The sequence below is a fragment of the Ceratotherium simum genome, chromosome X (assembly GCF_057802395.1).
Source record: "Ceratotherium simum simum isolate JZ-2026a chromosome X, ASM5780239v1, whole genome shotgun sequence".
In the NCBI taxonomy this organism is placed as follows: Eukaryota; Metazoa; Chordata; class Mammalia; order Perissodactyla; family Rhinocerotidae; genus Ceratotherium; species Ceratotherium simum.
In genome coordinates this window covers 1,124,459-1,151,977 of record NC_141940.1, presented here as the reverse complement: position 1 = coordinate 1,151,977, position 27,519 = coordinate 1,124,459, and the positions used below count along the sequence as shown (strand labels likewise).

The 27,519-nt window shown below is 36.9% G+C and overlaps 1 protein-coding gene across 9 annotated transcripts in view; it reads right to left on the bottom strand.

The window, feature by feature from the left end:
* BRCC3 (BRCA1/BRCA2-containing complex subunit 3) overlaps positions 1–27,519 on the bottom strand; it is a 101,325-nt gene that overhangs the window by 59,816 nt on the left and 13,990 nt on the right. For all 9 annotated transcript variants that reach the window (XM_087427068.1, XM_087427069.1, XM_087427074.1 and 6 more), the window contains 2 exons: positions 20,318–20,406; positions 18,755–18,810 (listed from right to left, as the gene is read on the bottom strand). In XM_087427068.1, coding sequence (XP_087283194.1) covers positions 18,755–18,810; positions 20,318–20,406 — 145 coding nt within the window. The remainder of the gene's footprint in view (positions 1–18,754; positions 18,811–20,317; positions 20,407–27,519) is intronic.

The window sequence follows — 27,519 nt, the reverse complement described above, 5'->3', positions numbered from 1 at the left end:
TTCAGACATAGGTGAAACTAAAGAGACCATCAACTTAATATAGATTCCTATATTCGTAGGTTACTGTACATGGACCCCATGGTAATCACAAACAGAAACCTATAATAAATACACAAAAATCTAAGAGAAAGGAACCCAAATAGAATACTAAAGAAAGCCATCAAACCACAAGGGAAGAGAGCAAAAGAAGAAGAAAGAAACAGAGAAGGACTACTAAAACACAGAAAAAAAAAGAGTTAAAAAATGGCAATAAGTACATACTTATCAATAGCTACTTTAAACGTCAATGGAGGGCCGGCTCCGTGGCTTGGCGGTTAAGTGCGCACGCTCTGATGCTGGTGGCCCAGGTTCGGATCCTGGGCACGTCCCAAGGCACCACTTCTCCGTCCAACCCGAGGCCGAGTCCCACGTACAGCAACTAGAAGGATGTGAACCTATGACATACAACTATCTACTGGGGCTTTGGGGGGAAAAAAATGAATAAATAAAATCTTAAAAAAAAAAAAAAAAGTCAATGGACTAAATGCCCCAATTAAAAGGCATAGGGTGGCTGATTGGATTAAAAAAAACCAAGACCCATATATATGCTGCATACAAGAGACATACTTCAGACCTAAAGACACTCACAAACTGAAAGTGAAGGGATGGAAAGAGATACTCCACGCAAATGGCAATGAAAGGAAAGCTGGGGTAGCAATACTCATATCAGATAAAATAGACTTTAAAACAAAAACTGTAAAAAGAAGGGCATTACATAATGATCAAAGGAACAATCCAACAAGAGGATATAACACTTGTAAATATCTATGTACCCAACACAGGAGCACCTAAATATATAAAGCAATTGTTAACAGACATAAAAAGAGAAATAGTAGCACAATACTAGTAGGGGAATTTACCACTCCACTTACACCAATGGATAGATCATCCAAAGAGAAGATCAACAAGGAAACATTGGTCTTAAATGACATACTAGAACAGATGGACCTACAGAACATTCCATCCAAATACCAAAGAAGACACGTTCTTTTCAAATGCACATGGAACATTCTCCAGGATGGATCACATATTAGGCAAAAAAAACAAGTCTACATAAATTTAAGAAGATTGAAATAATAACAAGCATCTTTTCTGACCATAACAGTGTGAAACTAGAAATCACCTATAGGAAGAAAATCAGAAAAGCCACAAATATGTGGAGATTAAACAAAATGCTACTGAACAACGATTGAGTCTCAATGAAGAAATCAAAGGAGAAATCAAAAAATACCTGGAGACAAATGAAAACGAAAATACGACATGCCAGAATGTATGGGATACAGCAAAAGCGGTTCTAAGAGGGAAGTTTCTAGCAATACAGGCCTATCTCAACAAACAAGAAAAATCTCAAATAAACAATCTAATAATGAACCTAAAGGAATTGGAAAAAGAAGAACAAACAAAGCCCAAAATCAGTAGAAGAAGGGAAATAATAAAAATCAGAGCAGAAATAAACGAAATAGACTAGAAAACAATAGAAAAAATTAATAAAACCAAGAGCTGGATCTTTGAAAAGATAAACAAAATTGATAAACCTTTAGCTAGACTCACCAAGAGAAAAAAGTGAGAAGGCTCAGAGAAGTAAAACCAGAAATGAAAGAGGAGAGTTTACAACAGACACCTCAGAAATACAAAAGATTATAAGAGAATACTATGAAAAGCTATATGCCAACCAATTCGACAATCTGGAAGAAATGGATAAATTCTTAGAATCATACAACCTTCCAAAACTGGATCAAGAAGAAATAGAGAATTTGAATAGACCAACCACCAGTAAGGAGATCGAAACAGAAATCAAAAACCTCCCCAAAAATAAAAGTCCAGGACCAGACGGCTTCCCTGGTGAATTCTACCAAACATTCAAAGAAGAATTAATACCTATCCTTCTCAAACTGTTCCAAAAAATTGAGGGGCTGGGGAAGCTCCCTAACTCATTCTACGAAGCGGACATTACCCTGATACCAAAACCAGACAAGGACAACACAAAAAAAGAAAATTACAGGCAATATCACTGATGAAGATCGATGCAAAAATCCTCAACAAAATACTAGCAAATCGCATACAACAATACATCAAAAAGATTATACACCATGATCAAGTGGGATTTATTCCAGGGATGCAGGGATGGTTCAACATTCGTAAATCAATCAACGTGATACACCACATTAATAAAATGAAGAATAAAAATCACATGATCATCTCAATGGATGCAGAGAAAGCATTTGACAAGATATAGCATCCATTTATGATAAAAACTCTGAATAAAATGAGTACAGAAGGAAAGAACCTCAACATAAAAAAGGCCATATATGACAAACCCACAGCTAATATCATCCTCAATGGAGAAAAACTGAAAGCTATCCCTCTAAGAACAGGAACCAGACAAGGATGCCCACTCTCACCACTCCTATTTAACATAGTATTGGAAGTCCTAGCCAGAGCAATCAGGCAAGAAAAAGAAATAAAAGGGATCCAAATTGGAAAGGAAGAAGTGAAACTGTCACTATATGCAGATGACATGATTTTATGTATAGAAAACCCTAAAGAATCCCCCAAAAAACTTTTAGAAGTGAGAAGTGAATACAGCAAAGTTGCAGGATACAAAATCAACCTACAAAAATCAGTTGCATTTCTATACCTTAACAACGAAGTAGCAGAAAGAGAAATTAAGAATACAATCCCATTTACAATTGCAACAAAAAGAATAAAATACCTAGGAATAAACTTAACAAAAGAGGTGAAAGATCTGTACACTGAAAACTATAAAACATTGCTGAAAGAAATTGAAGAAGACACAAAGAAATGGAAAGATATTCCGTGCTCTTGGATTGGAAGAATTAACATATTTAAGATGTCCATACTTCCTAAAGCAATCTATAGATTCAATGCAATCCCTATCAACGTTCCAACAACATTTTTCACAGAAATAGAACAAATAATCCTAAAATTTATATGGAACAACAAAAGACCCCAAATAGGTAAAGGAATCCTTAGAAAAAAGAACAAAGCTGGAGGTATCATACTCCCTGATTTCAAAATATACTACAAAGCTATAGTAAAGAAAACTGGCACAAAAACAGACACACAGATCAATGGAATAGAACTGAATGCCCAGAAAAAAACCCACACATTTATGGAAAGCTAATCTTCGACAAAGGAGCCAAGAGCATACAATGGAGAAAGGAAAGTCTTTTCAACAAATGGTGCTGGGAAAACTGGAGAGCCACACGCAAAAAAATGAAAATAGACCCTTACCTTACACCATACACAAAAATTAACTCCAAATGGATTAAAGACTTGAATGTAAGACCTGAAACTATGAAACTTCTAGAGGAAAACAGGCAGTACGCTCTTCGACATCAGTCTTAGCAACATATTTTTAAGCACCATGTCTGATCGGGCAAGAAAAACAATAGAAAAAATAAACAAACAGGACTACATCAAACTAAAAAGCTTCTGCACAGCAAAGGAAACCAGCAACAAAACGCAAAGACAACCTAACAATTGGGAGAAGATATTTGCAAACCATACATCTGATAAGGGGTTAATCTCCAAAATATATAAAGAACTCATGCATCTCAACAACAAAAAAACAACCCAATTAAAAAATGGGCAAAAGACCTAAACAGACATTTCTCCAAAGAAGATATACAGATGGCCAACAGGCACATGAAAAGACGTTCAACGTCATTCACAATCAGGGAAATGCAAATCAAAACTACAATGAGATATCACCTCACGCCTGTCAGAATGGCTATAATTAACAAGACAGGAAACAACAAGTGTTGGAGAGGATGTGGAGAGAAGGGAACTCTCATACACTGCTGGTGGGAGTGCAAACTGGTACAGCCACTATGGAAAACAGTATGGAGATTCCTCAAAAAATTAAGGATAGAACTACCATATGATCCAGCTATTTGACTGCTGGGTATCTATGCAAAGAACATGAAAACACCAATGCGTAAAGATACATGCACACCTGTGTTCATTCCAGCGTTATTCACGATAGCCAAGACTTGGAAGCAACCTAAGTGCCCATCAAGGGAGGAATCGATAAAGAAGATGTGGTATATGTACACAATGGAATACTACTCAGCCATAAGAAACGATGAAATCCAGCCATTTGTGACAACATGGATGGACATTGAGGGTATTATGCAAAGTGAAATAAGTCAGAGGGAGAAGGTCAAATACCGCATGATCTCACTCATTAAGTAGTAGATAATAACAACAACAGACAAACACATAGAGACAGATTGGATTGGTGGTTACCAGAGGGGAAGGGGGGAGGAAGGAGGGCGAAAGGGATAATTCGGCACATGTGTGTGGTGATGGATTGTAGTTAGTATTTGGCTGGTGAACATGAGAACATGATGTAATCCATGCAGAAATAGACGTATAATGATGTACATCTGAAATTTATACAATGTTATAAACCAATGTTACCACAATAAATAACAACAACAACAAAATAACTGAGGAATGCTGAGAATAAAGGAACGGAAAACATTTTAACAGGAAAATGCCTCTAACAAGAATTACAAGATGCAACAGGCCAGTAGCAGAAATTGCTGGCTGCCTAATTCAAATGTCCAGTCTCACCTTCCTCCTTGGTCACAGATTGTCAATTTTTAGCCAAGACAGAGCTACCTGACAGGCCTCTCTGGTAGCTTAGGTGTTGCCACTTGACAAAGTCCTGCCAATGAGATGGAAATGGAATTATTTCCTAGGACTTCTGGGAAGGTCACTTATTAGAAATTGGCTGAGCTGGGACAGCTCCCCTTTTGCCCTCCTACCTTTCCTCTTCTTTATGGTGCTCAATGGAGTGTGCTGGCTGGAGCTCCAGAAGTCTCGTGGACCATGAGGGGGCCTTAGAATGGAAACCATATACCCAGATGGTAAAGCAAAAGATAGGAGCCTGGGTCCCTGATCACATCGCAGAGCCCTGGAATACCTATCTCTTGCCTTGTTCTACCCAAGAAAGAAATAATCTTTCTTGTTTAAATTAATTTTATTTATTATTTATTTTTTCCCTAATATATGTAATTGAATCTAATCCTGACAGGAACAATAATATTATTTAGAGACAAAGAATTCAAGGCATGCATAAATAAATGAGATGAAGAGGGCTATTTTATATTTTATGAAGGAAAAACACAGCAGGATGATATAATAGTTATGAACCTTTATATACTCTTTATGCACTAACAATATAGCTTAAAAATATATAAAGCTAACCCTGGCAAAATATAGAAAGTGGACAAATTTAGTTATGATGGGAGATTTATACACATCTCTCTTAGATATGTATAATCAAAATCACAAACAATGAGGAAGGATATAAGGATCAGTAACACAACTCAACAAGCTTATTCTAACAAGGATATAAAGGACTTATACTCAAAAGACAATACACATATTTTTCAATCTATAGGAAAAAGTCACAAAAATTGACCATGTTTTAAGTCAGGGGTCAGCAAACTTTTTATGAAAACGCCAGATAGTATATATTTTAAGCTGTGTGGGCCACAGGGTTTCTGTCACAACCACTCAGCTGTGCAGTTATAGCTGGAAAGTAGTCATAGGTGGTATGTAAACAAGTGGGCGTGGCTATGTTCCAATAAAATTTTATTTCCAAAATAGGCACCAGGCCCATGTGGCCTACAGGCTGTAGTTTATGGATCCCTGTTCTAGGTGACAAAGGAAACACCAAAAATATCCATACTCTCCCCCACATCTACACGCCTGGAAATTTTAAAATGCACTTCTCAATAACTCTTGGGTTGAAGAGAAAAGAAAAACGGCAAACACAAATGAGTTAGAAGTAAAACAAACAAACAAAAACCATTGGAACTACTATACATCATATGGTGGGGCCAAAGTGAGAATGAAAATTTATGGCCTAAAATGTATTTATTAGAAAACAAGGAAGACCAAAAATAAACTTAGTTTTCACCTCAAGAAGTTAAAATAAGGATAACGATAAGAACAACACAGCAACAATAAGACGTATAGAAAATAGAAGGAAGAAATTAATAAAGAGAAAAGCAGAAATTAAAAAAAAAAAAGAAAGCTAAGAAACTGAGTTGATCAAGAGAACCTAAAGCTGATCTTTGAAAAGACCAACAAAGTAGATAAGCCTCTGGCAACAGAATCAAGAAAAAAGAGAAAACACAAGTAAACAGCATTGGCAGTGGAAAAGGGGACATACAGTAGTCCCCCCTTATCCCTGGTTTTGCTTTCTGCAGTTTCAGTTACCCATAGTCAACTGCGGTCCAAAAATAATGCTACATCACAATGCGTACGTCATTCACTCACTTCATCTCATCACGTAGGTGTTGTAACATCTCACATCATCACAAGAAGGATGAGTACAGTACAATAAGATATTTTGAGAGAGAGACCCCATTCACATTTTTATTACAGTATATTGTTATAATTGTTCCATTTTATTATTGGTTGTTGCTGCTAATCTCTTACTGTGCCTAATTTATAAATTAAACTTTGCCAGAGGTACGTATGTATAGGAAAAAACATAGTATATATAGGGTTTGGTACTATCTGTGGTTTCAGGCATCCACTGGGGGTCTTGGAACGTGTCCCCTACAGATAAGGAGGGGGGACTTCTGTACTTAAAGAAACAGATCACACAGTCATCCACTCAAGAAATATTTACCATGGCTACTATGTGGCAGGTAGTAATGGCTCTAGGTTCATTCCTTTTTCGGGCCAGCCCCATGGCTTGGCGGTTAGGTGCGGGCGCTCCGCTGCTGGCGGCCCGGGTTCGGATCCCGGGCGCGCACCGACGCACCGCTTCTCCGGCCATGCTGAGGCCGCGTCCCACATACAGCAACTAGAAGGATGTGCAACTATGACATACAACTATCTACTGGGGCTTTGGGGAGAAAAAGGGAAAAAAAAGGAGGAGGATTGGCAATAAATGTTAGCTCAGGGCCGGTCTTCCTCAGCAAAAAGAGGGGGATCGGCATGGATGTTAGCTCAGGGCTGATCTTCCTCACCAAAAAAAAAAAAAAAGTTCATTCCTTTTTATTGCTGAGTAGTTCTCCATTGTATGGATGTCTTAGAGTTTGGTAATCCATTCACCTATTAAAGGAATTTAGGTTGTTTCTACTTATGACAATTATGAATAGAGCTGCTATAAACATATACATACAGGGTTTTGTGTGAAATTGTGTTCATTTCTCTATGGCATATAACGAGTAAGACTGCTGGGTTACAAAGCAAGCATATGTTTAAGTTTATATTAAACTGTCCAATAGTTTTGTAAAGTGACTGCACCATTGTGCACCTCCACCATTATTTTATGAGAGTTCCAGTTCTGCATCCTTGCCAGAACATGGTACTGTATTTTTTATTTTAGTGACTCTAACAGATATGCAGGGCTATCTTCTCATCATGGTTTCAATTTTCATTTCCCTAATAGCTAGTGATGTTCAGCATCTTTTCATGTGCTTCTCTGCCATCCTTATATACTTGTTGGTAAAGTATCTGCTCACATCTTTTGCCCATTTTTAATTGGGTTGCTTTTTTATTGTTGAGTTTTGAGAGTTCTTTATACATTCTATCAAGTCTATTGTAGGATATGTGATTTGCAAATGTTTTCACTCTTTCTGTTGCCAGTCTTTTCATTCTCTTAACAGTTTCTTTCACTCAGCAAAGTTTTTAACTTTGATGAAGTCTCATTTATTAAATTTTTCTGTTATAGAAAATGCTTTTGATTCCACCTTTAAGAACTTGTTGGCAAACCCAATATCATACAGATTTTCTCCTATCTTTTCCTCTAAAACTTTCATAGTTTTATGTTCTCTATTTGGACTTATGATCCCTTTAGAGATAATTTTTATATGATGTTTGGCATGAGCTTAGGATTGATGTTTATTATTTCATACATGGTAATCTAATTGTTCTAATGCCATTTGTCAAAAATGCTATCCTTTCTCCACCAAATACCTTTTCCAGTTTTGTCAAAAATCAACTGGCCATCTTTGTGTGGGTCTATTTCCGGGCTCTATTCTGATCCACTGATCTGTTTATCACTTAACCAATACCACACCATCTTGATTATTGTAGTTTCATAGTAGGTCTTAAAATTGTGTAGTGTAATTCCTCCAACTTTATTCTTCCTTTTCAAAATTGTTTAAGGTATTCAAGTTCTTTTGCCTTTCCATATAAATTTACAATCAGTTTGTCTATATCTCCAAAAAAAGAATCTTGCTGAAATTTTGATTGCTATTACTCTAAATCTATAGATTAATTTGGGGAGAACTGAAATCTTCACTATGTTAAGTCTTCCAATCCATAAATATGGTACATCTTTCCATTTAATTAGGTTTTCTTTGATTTCTTTCATCTTTTTGTGATTTTTCAGCATATAGATCTGAAACGTGTTTTGATAAATTTACACCTAAGTATTTCATTTTTGGGAAGTATTGTAAGTGGTACTGTGTTAAAATTTTCATTTCTAATTTTATATTGCTAGCATATAAAAATATAATTGCTGGGCCGGCCCCGTGGCTTAGTGGTTAAGTGCGTGCGCTCTGCTGCTGGCGGCCCGGGTTCGGATCCCGGGCGCGCACTGACACACCGCTTCTCCGGCCACGCTGAGGCCGCGTCCCACATACAGCAACTAGAAGAATGTGCAGCTATGACATACAACTATCTACTGGGGATTTGGGGGGAAAAAATAAATAAATAAAATCTTTAAAAAAAAAAAATAAAATAAAATATAATTGCTTTTGTATGTTGACAGTGTATGCTGTGACATCACTTAACTCACTTATTCTATGAATTTCCTTGTAGATTCTTTAGGATTTTCTATGTACACAACCATGTCTTATGCAAATAGGGATCAATTTATTTATTCCTTGCCAATCTATATGCCTTTTATTTCTTGTTTCATTGCACTGGCTAAGACTTCCAGTACAAAGTTGAATAGAAGTGAGGAGAGTAGACTTTTTCAGCACCACATTCTTTCTACTCTACTTCTGGGATTATGATGACGTGAATGATATGTCTTTTAATCTACAGGTCTCTCTCTGGCTGTTTGCTTTTTTAAATTGAGGTTAAATTCAGAAAACATAAAATTCACCAATTTAACCATTTTAAAGTGTGTGATTTGGTGACTTTTTTTACATTCACAACATTGTGGAAGCATTACTACTATCTAATTCCATAATATTTTCACCACCCCAAAAAGAAAGCCCACATCTATTAAGCAGTCACTCCCTGTGATGGTCTGAATCACCTTTCCCCCAAATTCACGTTGAAGCCATAACCCCTAGCATCTCAGAATGTGACTATATTTGGAGATAGAGCCTTTAAAAAGGTGATTAAGGTAAAATGAGGCCGTTAGGTTGGGCCTTAATCCAATCTGACTGGTGCCCTTACAAGGAGAAATTTGGACAAAGTGACGAGGGATGTGCACACACAAAGGAAAGGCCATACGAGGACATGGTGAGAAGGCAGCCATCTGCAAACCAAGGAGAGAGGCCTCAGAAGAAACCAAACCTGCCAACACCTTGATCTTGGACTTCTAGCCTCCAGAATTGTGAGAAAAATTTCTGTTGTTTAAGCCACCCAGTCTACGGTATTTTGTTATGACAGCCATAGCAAACTAATACACTCTCAATTTTCCTCTCTCCTTTAATCTACTTTGTGTCTCTACAGATTTGCCTATTCTGGACATTTCGTACCATATGTGGCCTTTTGCTTCAGTCTTCTTTCACTTAGCATGTATTCAGGGTTCATCCATGTTATAGCATTTATTAGTAGCACTTCATTCCTTCGTATGACTGAATATTCCATTGTATGGATACACTACATTTTGTTTATCCATTTATCGGTTGATAGACATTTGGGTTGTTTCCACATTTTGTCCACTACGAAAAATGTTGCTACAAGCATTCAAGAACAAGTTTTTGTCTGAGCACCTGTTTTCAACTGTCTTGAGTATGTACCTAGAAGCAGAACTGCTTGGCCATATGGTAATTTTACATATAAATTTTTGAGGAATCACCCAACTTTTCCACAGCAACTGAACCATTCTATATTCCCACCTGCAATGGATCAGGGTTCCACTTTCTCCACATCCTCAGCAACACATTATTTTCCTTCTAAAAAAAATATTGCCATCCTAGTGGGTGGTAAGTAGTATCTCATTATGTTTTTTACTAGCATTTCCCTAAAGACTAATGATGTTGGGCAGCTTTTTATGTGCTTACTGGCCATCTGTATGTCTTCCTTGGAGAAATGTCTACTCAAGTCCTTTGTCCATTTTTAAAAATTAAGGTGAAATTCACATAACATAAAATTAATCATTGTAAAGCATACAATTCAGTAGGACTTAGTACATTCACAATGTTGTGGGACCATAACCCCTATCCAGTCTAAAACATTTTCATGACCCCAAAATAAAACCCCATGTCTATTAAGCAGCTGCTACCCATTCTTCCCTCCCATCAGCCCATGCCAACCACCAATCTGCTTTCTGTCTCTATGGATTTCACTATTCTGGATACCTCATATAAATGAAATCATACAATACGTGACCTTTTGTGTTTGTTTTTTTTCACCTAGCATAATTTTTTAAAGATTCCTCCGTATTGTAGCATGTTTCAGTACTTCATTCCCTTTTTATGAATGAGTAATATGCCATTGAATGGACATACTATATTTTGTTTATCCATTCATCAGTTGGACATTACAGTTGTTTCCACTTTTTGGCTATTGTGAATAGTGCTGCTATGAATATTCATGTACAAGTATTTGAGTACTTGTTTTCAATTCTTTTGGGTATATACTTAGGAATAGAATTACTAGGTCACATGATAATTCTATGTTTAACTTTTTGAAGAACCACCAAACTGTTTTTCAAAGCAGCCACACCATTTTACATTCCCACCAGCAATGTCTGAAGGTTCCAATTTTTTCCACATCTTTGCCAACAATTGTTATTTTCCATTTTTAAAATTGTGGTCAACTTAGTGAATGTGAGGTGGTATCTTGTTTTAGTTCTGATTTTCATTTTCCAAAGGACTAATGACATTGAGCATCTTTTCATGTGCTTGTTGGCCATTTGTACATCTTCTTTAGAGAAATGTCTATTCAAGTCCTTTGCCCATTTTTTTGTGAGGAAGATTGGTCCTGAACTAACATATGTTGCCAATCTTCCTCTTTTTGCTTGAGGAAGACAGTCCCTGAGCTAACATCTATGCCAATCTGCCTCTATTTTGTACGTGGGATGCTGCCACAGCATGGCTTGAGGAGCAGTGCATTGGTCCGTGCCTGGGATCCAGACCTGCAAACCCCAGGCCACCAAAGCAGAGCCTGCAAACTTAACCACTGTGCCACCAGGTCAGCCCCCTTTCCCCATCTTCAAATTGAGTTGTTTGTTGTTTTGTTGTTGAGCTTTAAGAGTTCCTTATATATTCTGGATACTACACCCATATCAGATATATGATTTGCAAGTATTTTTTCCTATTCTGTAGGCTGTCCTTTCACTTTCTTGATAATGTCTTTTGATGCATAAAAGTCTTTTAATTTTCATAAAATCCAATTTACCTATATTTTCTTTTGTTATTCATGCCCTTGGTGTCATATCTAAGATTCCACTGCCCAATTCAATGTCATGAAGATTTACCCCTATGTTTTCTTCTAAGTGTTTTATGGTTTTAGCTCTTCTATTTAGGTCATTGATCTATTTTGAGCTTATTTTTATACATAGTGTATGTAAATATCCAGTTGTCCCAGCGTCGCTTGTTGAACAGACTATTCTTTCCTCATTGAATGACACTGGCACCCTTGAAAATCAAATGGCCGTAGATATACAGGTTTATTTCCGGACCCTCAATTCTATTCCATTGGTCTATATGTCTATAGTTATGTCTGATCCACACTGTTCTGGTTACTGAAGCTTTGTAGTAAGTTTTGATATGTGGAACTGTGATTCCTCCAACTTTGTGCTTCTTTTTCAATATTACTTTGGGTACTCAGGGCACCTTACAATTCTGTATGAATTTTAGGATCACGTTATCCATTTCTGTAAAAAGTACCATTGGAATTTTAATAGGGATTGTATTGAATCTGTAGATCTCTTTGGGAAGTAGTGTCATCTTATCAAGATTAAGTCTTCCAATACATTAACATGGGATGTCTTTTGATTTATTTAGGTGTTGTTTAATTTTTTTCAGCAGTGTATTCTAGTTTTAACTCTAAAAGTCTTTCCCCCTCCTTGGTCAAGTTTTTTCCTAGGTATAATTTTATTGTTGGATGCTATTGTAAATGGAATTGTTTTCTTAACTCCCATTTTGGATTGTTCATTCCTGGTGTGTAGAAACACAACTGACTTTTGTGTGTTGATTTTGAAAACTGCAACTTTGCTGAATTCATTTATTAGCTTTGGGGGCTTCTTTGGGATTTTCTATATATAGGATCATGTCATCTGCAAATACAGATAGTTTTACTTCTTACTTTCCAACTTAGATGCCTTTTCTTTCTTTCTTTGCATAATTGTTTTGGCTATAACTACCATTACACTGTTGAATAGTAGTGGTGAAAGCAGGCATCCTTGTCTTGTTCTTGATCTTAGGGAGAAAGCTTTCAATCTTTCACCATTGAGTAAAATGTTACCTGTGGGTTTTCATAAATGCTCATAAATGTTGAGGCATGTTCCCTAGATTCCTAGTTTTCTGAGTGTTTTTACTATGAAAGGGTGTTGTGTGTCCTCCTTTGTCTCATAATAATTTTTGTCTTAAAGTCTATTTTGTCTGATATTAGTATAGCCACTCCAGCTCTTTGATTACTACCTTTTTCCATTCTTTTACTTTCAACCTACTTTTGTCTTTGGATCTAAAATGAGTCTTTTGTACAGTTTTTTTTCTTCTTTTATCCATTCTGCCAATCTCTGCCTTTCAATTGGAGAGTTTACTTATATTTACATTTAATATAATTACTGACAAGACTTCTGACATTTTGTTATTTGTTTTCTATATGTCTTATATCTTTTCTTATTCCTCAATTCCTCCATTATTGCCTTCTTTTCTATTAGAAAGACATATTCTAGTGCACCATTCTGATCCCCTTCTCATTTTTTTTTTTTTTTACTGTATATCTTTATTTTCTTAATGGTTGCCCTGGAAATTACAATTAACATCTTAATTTATAACAGTCTAGTTCAAGTTTCAATCATATACACATTGCTCCTATATAGCTCCATTCCCATCCTTTTATGTTTATTATCACAAATTACATCTTTATACAATATGTGTCTATCAACTTAGATTTGTAACTGTTGCTTTATGTAGTTGTCTTTTTAATCACATGAGGGGAAAAAGAGGAGTTACAAACTGAAAATAAATTAATACTCACTTTTATATTTAACTATGTAGTTACCTTTCTGGTGTTCTCTATTTCTTCGTGTGGATTCAACTTACTGTCTAGTGTCCTTTCATTTCAGCCTGAAGGACTCCCTTTACCATTTCTTGTAGGGCAGATCTATTAGCGACAAAACTCGCAGTTTTTGTTTACCTGGAAATGTCTTAATATCTCCTTCACTTTTAAAGGAACATTTTGCTAGATATAGAATTCTTGTTTTGGTAGTTGTTTTTTTTTTAATCAGCATTTAGATTATGTCATCCCACTGCCTTCTGGTCTCCCTGGTTTCTGATGAGAAATTGCCTTTCAATTTTATTAAGGATCTCTTATATGAAATGACTCACTTCTTTTTTGTTGCTTTCAAGATTCTCTGTCTTCCACCACTTTGATTACAATATGTCTAAATGTGGATCTCCTTGAGTTTATCCTTCTTGGAGTTCTTTGAGATTCTTGGTTGTACAGATTCATGCCTGCCATCAAATTTGGGAAGTCTTTGACCATTGCTTCATATATATTTTCTGCCCCTTTCTCACTCTCATCTTCTACTGGGACTCCTATTATGAGTATATTGATAATATTTTAAAAGGTGTCCCACAGGTCTCTTAGGCTCTGTTCATTTTTCTTCATTCTTTTTTCTTTCTGCTCCTCAGACTGGGTAATCTCAATCAACCTATCTCGAAGTTTGGTGATTCTTTCATCTTCTCAAATCTGCTGCTGAATCTCTCTAGTGAATTTTTGACTTCAGTTATTGTACTTCTCAGTTCCAGAATTCCGATTTGGTTCCTTTTTATAATTTCTCTTTTTATTAATATTTTATTTTAGATATTCTCTATTATTCTCCTGGTTTTCTCTAGTTCTTTGTACATGGTTTCCTTTAGCTTTCTGAAAATATTTTAACTAGTTGATTGAAGGTCTTTGTCTAGTAAGTCCAACATCTGGGCTTCCCCCAGGAATGCTTTTATTAATTTATTTTTCCTGTTTATGGCCCCATATTTGTTGCTTTGAATGCCTATTTTTTGGTTGAAAACTGGACATTTTGAATATTATAATGGGGTAACTCTGGAAATCAGATTCTACTTCCTCCCCAGGGTTTGTTGTTGTTGCTTGTTTTATCTGATTTTGTTTGTGTGTTTAGTGACTTTCCTGAACTAATTTTTTATAGTCTATATTCTTTGTTATGTGGCCACTGAGCCATAACATGATGGCTTAGTGGCCATCTAATGACTCAACAGAGATTTCTTTAAATGCTGAGACTGTAGTGTTTTTTCTTAAGCATTTGCCTTGTTGCTATAAAGTTTTGATTAGTTTCTAGAGTTCCAATCAAGTTGATTCTGACAGCTTTTGCCAGATTATTTGCTGCTTTTGTGGAGGACTTTTGAAGCTTCCTATTTTGCCATTTTTGTCAATGTCACTCTCTCTATTCACTTTTTTAGTCAATATTTTTTCTCTCTTATTCAGATTGGAGAATTTCTACTGATCTATCATCAAAGTTTATTGACTCTTTCCTCTGTCCTTTGTTCCTCTGCTGTCAAGTCCATCCAGTGAGTCTTATATTTCAGTGATCGTATTTTTCAGTTCTCAAGTTTGCACTTGGTTCTTTATGTCTTGCATTTGTTTGCTGAGACTTTCTATTTAAACATTTGTTGCAAGAGTACTTGTGATTTTTTTTTAACATTTTTGTAATTGTTGCTTTAAAGTCTTTATCAGATATTTCTTACCTCACTGTCATGTCTGTGTTGGCATCTGTCGATTATCCTTTTCAATGTAAGTTGAAATTTTTGTGGTTCTTCACATGCCAAGTAATTCTGAATTGCATTCTTCTTATTATGTTAAGAGATACTGAGTCTTGTTTATATTCTATGGAAAACGTTATTGTTTTTGTTTTAGCAGGCAATCTGAATAATTAAGTTGAGGTTGAAATTTCCACAGTGGGCTGTGGTTCCAATGTCAGTTCAATTTTCAGAGCCTCTGTAGTGTTCTTCAGATCTTTCCTGCATGTTTGCTACCCAGTGGTCAGTATGGGACCTATGTGGTGGTCTACCAGGTTAATTCATTTCTCAATTACGCTAATTAGGATCAGACCTGTGCATACATGGCTCAAGAGTGAGCCCATAAACTTATAAACAACTTTATGAAGTTGCTTTATCACACTCCTCCTTTTATGTGATTTCCTGGAGGTGGCTATCCCTTTTGGTCCTCCTGACAGAAACCTGGGACTCTAGTTTTAATTCTCTTTTGTGTTCTTCCACGATTGGGCCGCTGTATACAAAGAACGTTTAGTAACCAGGCTTCCATTCTTAAGCCAAAATCATCATCATCATTAGCAGTAACAGCAGCAGCAGCAATAATTCTCCTAACTAACAGAATAATCTATCTAGGAGGAAAAAATGGCAGCAATTGTTAAGATTGGTATCCCAGAGCAAGACACCTGAAATCTAACATTTAGTGATCCCTCAGAAAAATGGCTGGCTCTCAACCCAGTCACCCTAAAATGACGCCTCCTGTTGACAAGCCAGGGCTACAAATAATGAGCTATCACTCATCTTTTTATTGCCTTGTTGTTAAAAGAGGATGTTGGTCAAGAAAGATAAAAAAAATAAATAAATAAACAGAAAAAAATGACCACAGAGGAAACACATAACTGAAAAAAAACAAAATAAAATTTAACATTTCAATATTGTATCAATAAATCAAGAACACGAAAACGGTGAAATGGGAATAAACACTAAACAAGGAAAAATCTCTTGGAAATTAAAAATATAAAATTGCTAAAATAAAAATTTCAATGTAAGGGTTGGAAGATAAAATCAAGAATATACCAGAGAAATTAAAACAAAAAAAAAAGAAAATATGATTGAAAGGAGTCACTATGGTCCATCTGGGACCTTTAGTATCAGACTAATAGGAGTTCTAGAAAGAGAAGGGGAAAACAGGGAGGAATTATCAAAGAATAGAGAAAAAAAATATGACACACCTGTTCTACTAACTTATGGAGAGAAGTTGGGAGACAGTCATATGAGAGGAAGCTATTAAGGTATCTCTTTATGTTGGCGCTTCAAGCCCATGAGAGAGGATTATACTGGGTAAGTGAGAGTGAGCGCTGACCATGAATAGAAGGACTCCAGCCCTGATTCCCAAAACCAGCACAAGACCAAGAAGCCTCCTTTACTTACAGCATAAGTTCATTTACACCATCTCCCCAATACTTCAGACACTGTCTTAGAGTCAAACATGGGGAGAAGGCAAGTAATTGAAATAATGAGAAATTATCCCCCAAAGACTGATTTAAATTTAAAGAAACTTTAAATTATGGAATTGGATTGAATTATAAATAAGATTTTCTCTTCCCAGGAACTGGGTAGGTTATGGATTGTTTTATCTGGGGATACAAAAGAAAATGATAACAGAGAACTCCCAGAGCTGAAGGAAAGTGTCCAGCAGTTTGAATCACAGAATATTCACTCTCTAGATATATCATATAAAATTTCACATCAAGAATAGAGAAGTTCCTAAAACCTCTCAGAGAGAAAGAAAAATGTACCCTACAAAAAAAACAAGAATTGGACTGACAAAAGACTTTTCATCAGTAACACTGGATGTTTAAAAACAGTGAAACAATGCCTTTAAAGTTCTGAGGGGGAAAATGTCGATTTAAAATTCTTTACCAATTAGGATTATTAACAAAGAATAAAAACATTTTCAGACAAGCACGAACTTAGGTTTAGCTCAAATGCACACCTTTCTTAGGAAGTTGCTAGAGGGTCTTTAACAGCAAAATGACAGAGTGAACCAAGAAAGAGTACATGAAATCCAGACAACAATGGATCCAACCCAGGAGAGTAATGAAGGAAAGTCCTGGATTAGGGTAAGAAGAAGGAGGGTTGCAGCGAGCGATTCTAGGAAAAGCAGGGATTCCAAAGATTTTTATATTACTCTTAAGAATTTGGAACCCAGGGAAGTGATAAAGGCAGAAAAATAAGAGGGGAAAAGCCTTTCAAAAACCCCATGCAAAAAACAAAAAGCTATATAAGAAAGGAAACGGAATCATAGTCTACTACTTTACACTGCTTGGTTGTACCAGAATAATATTTACATAATCATAATAATATAAACACTTCATTTTCTACCCTCAGAATCAACTAGTAGACAAAGGAGAGAAAATATAATTATGGTTAAAACACAGAACATAGATGTTTGCAACTATGAAAATATAAAGGTTTATGGTAAAACTGCAAGTAACAGTAGCGAGCCAAAAGATATTGTCTATTGTCTGTTGTTGATAGAATAAATAAAATGGCAAACTTTATTTAAGATTAGAAAAGTAACCAACAGAAGAACAGAATGAAAAGTAGTAATATAACTACATTGGGGACAATGGAGATGGGGCAGTGTAAGTGAGCCAAATCCTCATTTGTGAGAGCAAGATAACATAATAAGAATAGGTAATATCTAAAATGATTAAATCAAGAAAGAGTATCAAAAGTATATTATTTAAAGATATCAAAGTAAACATCAGAAGAACTAAAAAGAAAATTAGGAGAAAGAAGTGATTCCTTCTAAGAAGTGAGACTATTTATTATATGTTCTTCTGTACCATTTGATATTTTTATGCATATGCATCTATTACTTTAATGAAAATTTTAAAAATTAAAGTTTCTTGACCAAGTAACACTTTTGTATGGTTCAACTTTCCAAAGCTATGTAAAGGATACAATGAAGTCTCCACACCCTCTACTCCCTCATTCCCACTTCCTCTCTGCTGAGGTGACGGATATGTTTCCTTCCAGATATTCCATGTATTTACAAGCAAGTATGCTGGTGTGTTCATGTATATATTTCTCTTCCATAGCCTTACACAAATGGCAGCATGCTATACATACTATTCTTGTACTTCACCTTTTTTATTTAACAACTTATCTTGGAGATATTTCTGTATTACTACCGAGCTTCCTTGTATTTTTTTATGGCACAGCAAAGACAAGTGTCTATACAAATCTATAATACTCTGCATACTCTGTCTTTGTTTTACAACTCACCAGAGAAAGGAAAAGTAGCAGGGCAATTCAGTTTAGAATAACTGTAGGAAAGGAAATGTGGGACCAGGTCTGTGGTGATGTAATTGCAATGAACAGACTGCTTATATGATCCTCAATATGCAAGATGCTAAAGAGATTCTAACTCCTCACAGAGATGTTAATGGGTCTAAGTAGCCTATAGAATTCTTAGTGTCTTACCAGTGAGAGAAATAAAATTAAACAAAACAATCGATTCCCCAGACTGGAGATTAACCCACCAATACAATACATGTCTCTGTCATACTTACTCTGAGCTCTTTTGGGCCTGTATGGATTGAAAGCAAGTGTAGAGTACCCGACCAGTCTACACAAAAAAAAGAAAGAAAGAAAGAAATGTCACACAGAGAAAGATTAATATTGAAAAAGCTATAGCAATTTAGTAGACTCTAACCTAAAACTCAAAGGCCCCTCTGGAAGTGGAAGGTTAAAAGAGATTCCAAAGATGGAACATGCCATAAATCAGTTTCTGTAAGAAGGGTCATATACTGAGTCAACATGAGATGGCCATGCTCATGTGACAGCAGAGAATTGCTCATGAACATGAGAACCAAGGAACTAAGAACCAGAGCATTCAAACTGCTTTGTTGGAAGCTGACCAACTTATTCAACAACTATTTATAATGACAATAAATAAATTCATGATGACAAAGGCAAAAGCATTTCAAATGAAGTATAAAGTTCAAGACACTGAACTTCAATGTTTCTGGACAAGAGCGATTTTATGAAGAATATTCACTAATAACAGATTCTGAGAATATAACTAATGCACTAAACAACAGGACACACTTGACAGTCTTGACAAAATTTATACCTACAATGTTAAATAGTAATTTTCTTTTTGTTTGAACTGACACATAGTAAAACCTCTTGATATGAACATAGAATTCAAACAGAAGCACTCTAAAGAGGATGGCAAGACTAACCATTGATTGAGCTGCTTAACTTCTCTGAGCTTCAGTTTGCTTATCCATAAAATACAGATAATAATAATCCTCATAAGGCTTATTGTCAGGGTTAGAGCATATTCATGTAAAACACCTAATAAATAGGCACCATACAATAGGTGATAAATGGTAGCGCTTGTTACTATTATTAGCCAACAAAATAGATGCAGAATCCAGTCACCTCTCATTGCTTCCACTCCTACCACTGTGGTCAAACCTCCATCATCTCTTGTGTAGATTACTGCAATATCTTCCTAACTGGTTTCACAGATGCCATGGATTCTGCAACCCCTCCCTCCCTATGCTCCCACCTCCACCGCCTGTCCAGCCTATTATCAACACAGTAGCCAGAGAGATCCCATTAAAACATAAAGTCACCCTCTAGTGGCTTCCCAACTCAGAGTCAAAGCCAAGGTCTTTTAAGATCTGGCCCCCAGTTATCTTTCAGATCTCACTGTGGGATGACCAAATGAGTTATTGTCCAAACCAGGACACTTCCAAGAAGGCAAGGTGCTAACTGAATAGGAGCCTGGGATTATGGGGTAAAACTGGGACTGACAGAGGCAAACCAGGACATACGGTCCTAGTATTCCTCACTCTGCTGCAGCTACACTGACTTCCTCAATGTCCCCTGAACATGCCACACTCACCTCAGGGTCTTTGCACTGGCTATTTCCTCTGCCTGGAACACTCTTCCCCCAAGAAATCCACAAGACTTGCTCCCTCACTTTCTTCAGGTCCTGACTCAATGACCCTTCTCATTGAAACCTTCCCTGGCCACCCTATTAAAATTGCAGAAGTTTTTCTCTATTCTGTGTGTGTGTGTGTGTGTGTTTACACACACACACACACACACACACACAATACCTTTGTGTTTTTATCTTCTATGAAACAGGAAAAAATAAGTCCTACAAAGCCTTGATCCATCATCTGGTACATGGCTTGTGTACGAACATCTGCAAATAAACAAAAATAAAAATCTGCTGTCAATAAACTATATCTCACAGACACAAAGATTTAAAGAAAAGAGTGGCATACAATCCTCCCAGGATTCAGATTCTACAGGCAGGACAGGGACATATCCTAAGGACAATATGATTGTCAAAGTATAAACATTTTACTAGGCTAGGGAGATATTATGGAAGTCTGCAATTAAATAAGAAAACTTATTAATAACTCTAGGCTGCCTAGCCCAAGACTAGCCCTGCTCTGAAATGTGGCATAGAAAGGGAAAAACGGAAAACTTCAGTTAGCCCCCAAAACACTTGGTAATTTCTTCCAAGGGGACTCAAAGAGAAAGGAAGGCATTGGAAGGAGACAAAAAGATTTCCTAGAATAAGCCTTTTAATGGACAGCTTCTAGGGAAGTGAATATATTAGACTTGATACTAAAGAATGGAAGTGTAAAACTATTATGGAGGAAATTCTTACAGAGGAAACCATTGTATAGAAGCAACTGCAATAGAACTCCATTCCACATTTCAGGGAGTAAAAACAAAACCTCACTATATGGTTATGCAATTTTTGAAAAGAAATCATAAACAGGCACCAAACAACATTTGAAAGGATTAGTTAAAAGATTACCAAAAACTGAACAGAGGCTAAATTAAAGATCTGAAGTCTTCAGACCATTGTTTATGAAGAATACAAAAGATCAGGTAGTACAACAAAACACTGCAGAGCATGGTATGGTCCAGTGACTTATGCCCACTTAGTTTGGCAATATGTTCTTAAACATTCTTTGCATTTATACTTTTTGATCTGGATTGGGACTTCTCCCTGATGTGTTCCTAAGTAAAAAGGGAGACCAAATAGTACCCAGCAATGAATATGAAGGAAATACTGGCTGAACTGTTGCTGAAAATATATAGCATTGTATAAATGGTCTCTTTACAGCTATATGACCTTGATAAAATTTTAATACCTCTAAGCCTATTTCCTCATCAGTTAAATAAAGATAAACATCATCCCCACTCTCACAGGGTTTTGTACTTTTTTTAAATGCAAGAATTTTTTAGCACAATGCCTAGCACATCAAAGATACTTCGTAAGCATTCGTTCCATTCCATTTCACCCACAACCATTGTTGAAGAACTGCTATCTCAGTCTGAAAAGGATTACTGTTCATAACATGTCAAGATCACCAATGATCTATTATTATTGGCCCTCAATTTACCTGATTGCTCCCTCCTTGAAATACTGTCTTTACTTGGTCTCACACTCCCACTCTCCCCATCTGTCCTCTTAACTTCCTGGCTGATCTTTTCCAGTCTCTTCTGCTGAGTCCTTCTCATCTTCCCACTCTCAAAATATTGGCATGCCCAGGGCTCAGTCTTCAGTCCTTTTCTCTATCTGTACTCACAACCTGGGATTTCATCCAGTTCTGTGGCTTTAAACTCATCTCTATACTAGCCACTCCCAACTCCTGCCCAATAAGCTCTAGTCCCAGACTTCTAACCCGAACTCCAGATTCAGATATCCAACCGTCTACCTGACACTTTGACTTAGCTGTCTTAATACAGTGCTACTCTGAGTAGCAAGTCTGTGAACTATTCACTACCTGTTCACAAGGAGATAAGAGCTTGAGCTGGAAGGCAAATTAATGCACTGCTTCCTTCATTGAGAAAGTCTTCTTAAGGAAGAAAATGTCAGCTGAACTAAACAACGTGCTTAGTGACATAAGGATTTATGTTCAGTGTGAGCTCCTTATTTCATAGGTCACAAACAGCTCACAAACCAAAGCAAGTCTATGTGGGTATCACTTGCCAGACATTTGAAACTCAACATGTCCAAAACCAAACACTTGATTTCCCCCACAAAATCTACAACCTTCCCCATCTCAATCAGCAACAACTCCATCCTCCCAGGTGTTCAAGTCAAAAAACTTGAGAACATTTTTGACTCCTCTCTTTGTCTCATATCCTATACCCAATTCATCAGCAAATCCTGTTAGTTCTACCTTCAAAACATAAATGGAATTTGATTACTTCCTACCACCTCCTCAACTACTACCATGATCCAACAAAGCCACCATCATGTCTATCTTGGATCACTGCAACAGCCGGCTATCACCCTACAGTCTGTTCTCAACCTAGTATCCAGTGATCCTTTGAAAATTTAAGCCAGGTCAGATCACGTCACACCTCTGCTGAAAACTCGCCAATGGCTTCTGATCTCACTTAGAGTAAAAATTAGAATCCACAATAGCTTACAAGGGTCTACAAATCTTCTGGTGCCCCCATTAGCACCCTGCCCTCATTTCCCATCACTCTCCCCATTCCTCACTTGGCTCCAGCCACAGTGGCCTCGCTGCTTTTCCTCGTACACTCCTCAGGGCACTGGCTGTTTCTCTCTGCCTGGAATGCTCTTCTCCCAGATATTTGCATGACCAACTCCCTCACTTCGTTCAGGTTTGTGCTCAAAATTTTAGTTCAGCCTTCACTTATTCTATACCTCGTCCTAATGGAGTTTCCATCTAAGTCTGCTAAGAAGGGCATATAAATGTACTGTAATATCGAAAAATTTGTTTATAATGATTCGAAGGAGTCCTGACTTGTAACCTCTAGAACAGAATGCTTGTTTAGGAAAATACAATTTGTTAAAATGAGTGGTTGTAGAAAACTGCTTAATTATATTTGTCATGGGAGGTTGATTTGACCCACCAACTCTGTTGATAAATTAACTCACTATGACATCACTGTTTGTAGCAGTGCTAATTACCTCACTGTATGAAAGAATTGAGCAGATCTTAAAATTAGGAACATAGCTACAGGCACATTTCTCCTTTTAATATGCACTTATAAGGACAATAAAGTGAATACAAGAGTAACTTAAAAATAGTGCCAAGTCTCACGAGATTTATGAAATAGCCTGCACTATTTAAATTACTTCCCCTTTTCTTTTGCAAATCACGTATAGGTAAAATTTGCGTAAGCTAATTGTGTGGGTGTGATGTACTTCAACTACATCTCTTTCCCCACCACCAAACCTATACTTCCTCCTCCATTTCCTGTTTTCAAAAACAGCATTCGCACTTAACCAGTGAAAGCAAGATGCTGTGGAATGCCTAGGCCCCTGATTCATACAAACCTCAGTTCAGATACTGACCCTGCCACTTACTGGCCATCTGGTTTTGGACAAGGTATTTCAACTCTGAGCCTTACCTTAGTTTCTTCCCTTAAGAGCCACACACTCTTCGTGATTACTTGGAAAGTGTTTCAAAAAGTAGAGAGTGGTTGTAGTGTCATATGCCACATAAGATGGATACTTAAAAGGTTCACTAGATTTTCAACATGGATGTCACTGATGCCTTTAGCAAGATCCACTTCAACAGAGTGATGGGCTAGAAGCCAGACTAGAGTGGGGTGAGGCATGTGCGTGAATGGTAAGCAAGTGTAAATGTAGATACCTCTTTGAATTTGGCAGTGAAGGTGAGGGGAAAGACAAGATGGACCTGAAGGGGAAGCGGGATTGGGAGAAGTGTTTTTTGCTGTGTTTTCTTCAACATGTGAAGTATGGACATGTTTGAAAGCTCCATGAAAGCAAAGACCTTGTTTCTCCCATTCACTGCTTTATCCCTCTCACCTTGAAGAGGGCCGGACACATACTGGACACCCAAATTTATTTGCTGAAGGAACAAATAAATGATGGGAAGAATCCAGTACAGCAGAAAGGGACATAAATGTAGGACAGAGAAGCACAATGAAGAGTGTAAGGTTCTTGAGGATGTGGAAGGCAAAGACTGAGAGCAGGAGTGGATGGATGGGTATTAGCTGAGAGGACACATTCTCTATTATAAGAGGAGGGAAAAGGAGAAGATGGGCACAGTGATAAGTAGGTGCGTAACGAGAAATGGAGAAAAGCCCTCTCTAATGACTCCTGTTTCCTCTTATTAAAGTAGGAAGCAGTGTTATCTGCTGAAAGCGAAGGAGGCAGTGGGGAGTTCAGAGGTTTGGGAATGAGAAAAAGGCTGAGAAACCAGTACAGATTGAGATTAAAATGACATGAGACTAAATGCCATGCATGATCTGAGATTGGATCCCAGAGTGGAAAGGAAAAATTGCTAAAAAGACAGAATTAGGATAATTGGCAAAAATTTAATAATAAGCTGTGTACATTACATAATAGGATTATATCAGTATCAAATTTCCTGATTTTGATAATTGCACTGTGGTTATGGAAGTGAATATCCCTGTTCTTGAGAACTACACAATGAAGTATTTAGGAGTAAAGGAGCATCATGTCTACAACTTACTCTCGGCATGTGCATGTGGATGGAGAAAGAAAATGATAAAGCAAACATGGCGAAAGGTTAATTGTTGAATCTGGCTCTCTACACTATTCTTGCAATTTTTCTGTAAGCCTGAAATTCTTTTAAAATCAAGTTTTAAGGTTTTGGTGTGTGTGCTTGACCCCTGCTCCTCCGCTGCAAACTCTAACCCAAAGCTAAAACACTCACTTTATACTCTTGAAGGAATGACTTACAACTCTGAAAGTGGGTTATCAAGCTCTTCTACTTCAACTAGTTTCCATTCTATTCCTTACGTGTAAAACTTTGTCCTTTGTACATTTTATTGCTATGGTGGGGAACATAATTTAACATTGTTAGAGTTTCATTATTTACTGTGCCTTTTATTACAGAATGACCTATCTTCTCTCACCCTTTTGCTAATGATGTAACTGCTACCTTTATTTTCTCCATATAGCTTAACCTAGCCCACTTTTTTGTTCAAAATTTTAGGTTTGTAGCTTGTCTTTAATGACATCACATTGGCCCCATGGCTTAGCGGTTAAACGCGTGCGCTCCGCTACTGGCAGCCTGGGTTTGGATACCAGGCGCGCACCGACGCACCGCTTCTCTGGCCATGCTGAGGCCGTGTCCCACATACAGCAACTAGAAGGATATGCAGCTATGACATACAACTATCTACTGGGGCTTTGGGGGCGGGGGGATAAAAATAAATTTAAAAAATGACATCATATTATTGTGTTCATTTCTTAATCCCGAGGCTTTTATCTTTACAGGTGTTTACCCTGTTTAAATTTCCTGGTACAAAAGTTCTATGTGGACTACACCCCATTTCTTTATTGTTGTTACTTTGTTTTCCCCTTAGTACTTTAACTGTCTTTCCTCTCCACAAAATCCTCAAGTCCAAGACAGCAGAAACCGTGACTATATCATTCCATACAGGTATCCAATAAATTTGTTGAATAATCATTTATGTAGTAATCATTTTGAAATATGCTTAGAACACAGTCTTATTTAACCCACTGGAACATAACCTAATTCTACTAATTACCTTATCATAAAGAACATTAAAATTCTTGTTACACACAGTCACATCCCTCTCCCTTCCTAAAGCTTTTCTTAATCGGGAAAAAAAAAATTTCGCTCCTTCTCATTTGTCATTCTTTAACATAGCTTGGAATTCCTTTCCTATTAAACATACTTACTGTACACACTTTAAATCAACCTGTTTTTATTCATCAGTCATTTTCTTCCAAGGCTTACTAATACAGGGCCTCTGCACTTAATTCTTGAACTGCTGTTTTGGAGATGAGTTGTATCTTTGCATCTACAAAGTCCCATAGACTCTGGAAATCTACAACAATGTATTCCTTGTAAACATCAGCTTAGTTGGGAGACGATTTTTTCTTTAGTTCTAGCCATAGTTTTATTGCCACAGATATTCTGAGATCTGTTGAGAGACCTGATGTATCCTTATTGTTAATCCTTCGAATGTTGTCTGCCTTTCAACTTTAGATATTTAATCGTACTGTGTCCTCGAGAGTTTTACAGATAAATGCTTTGGTATCTATCTTTGGGAAGCATGGGACAAAATGCCATATACATGATTTCATATACTGCTTTTTTTTTAATAATTTTATTTATTATTATTTATTTTTCCCCCAAAGCCCCAGTAGATAGTTGTATGTCATAGCTGCACATCCTTCTAGTTGCTGTATGTGGGACACCGCCTCAGCATGGTCAGAGAAGTGGTGTGTCGGTGAGCACCCAGGATCCAAACCCGGGCCGCCAGCAGTGGAGTGCGCACACTTAACCGCTAAGCCACGGGGCCGGCCCTCATATACTGCTTTTAACAACTCTGAGACCAATAACATGCTCTCCTTTTCCGTCCAAGAGGAAACCATGGCACAGAGAAGTCAAAAGATCTTCTCAACTAGTAAGTGACTGAAACGAGATTCTAACACAGACCTGTTCCGTAACAGAATCCAAAGCTGGTGTTTCCAGCTCTCATGCTATGATAACTCTCTGAACTTTCTATTTGCAATTTAAAAAATTAACGATCTTAGAAGTGTTTTTGAGCATAGGCTTTATTACATTTTCTGTTATTTGTTTCTTTTGCTTACCCAGTCAGGTGTTATTATTTCCAGGTAAGATCTCAATGCTCTAGTCTCCAAATCTATTTTGTGTTGAATTATTTTCATTTGGCTCCTTAACCATTTCATAATTTAGAGGGGTTTTTTTCAGTTACATTCTGCAGTATCCTTGTTTTCCTAACTGTTTTTTGTAAAGATGTCATTTGCCCTACCTGCTCTCACCACCTCCCCAGGTTCTTGTTTAACAGCTTGGATCTTCTACCTAGGAGGAAACTTCAATCATTCCCTGAATTCTGAACACTTTTTGGGTGTTCCACTTTAGAGATCAATAATTTTTTTTTTCCTAAGTTCTTAACGGAGTTTCTTTTTTACAAAACATTATATCTTTTCCATTCTAATTTATTACCATAATGACAATGATCATTCAGGAATATACACTCCAAACTTTCTTTCATTAGTTTTTGGTACTTACTTCTTTCTGGCTAGTGGCATTACCACAGGAGAAATTTGAGGCCAATCTAATTTTAGCATTGATGGTGGCAGGAAAACAACAGCTATTATTTTGAGGTAAAAGTTAGATGTGATCAAACATGTAATTTATTCAGTGATATTAAGGTTTTACAGGAATATACTTATAACTATAAAAACAACCTTTATTGGGACATTAGTGAGCCAACTAAAGAACTTGAATGAGGTCAGTAATTTAAATGATAGTATTATATCAATGTT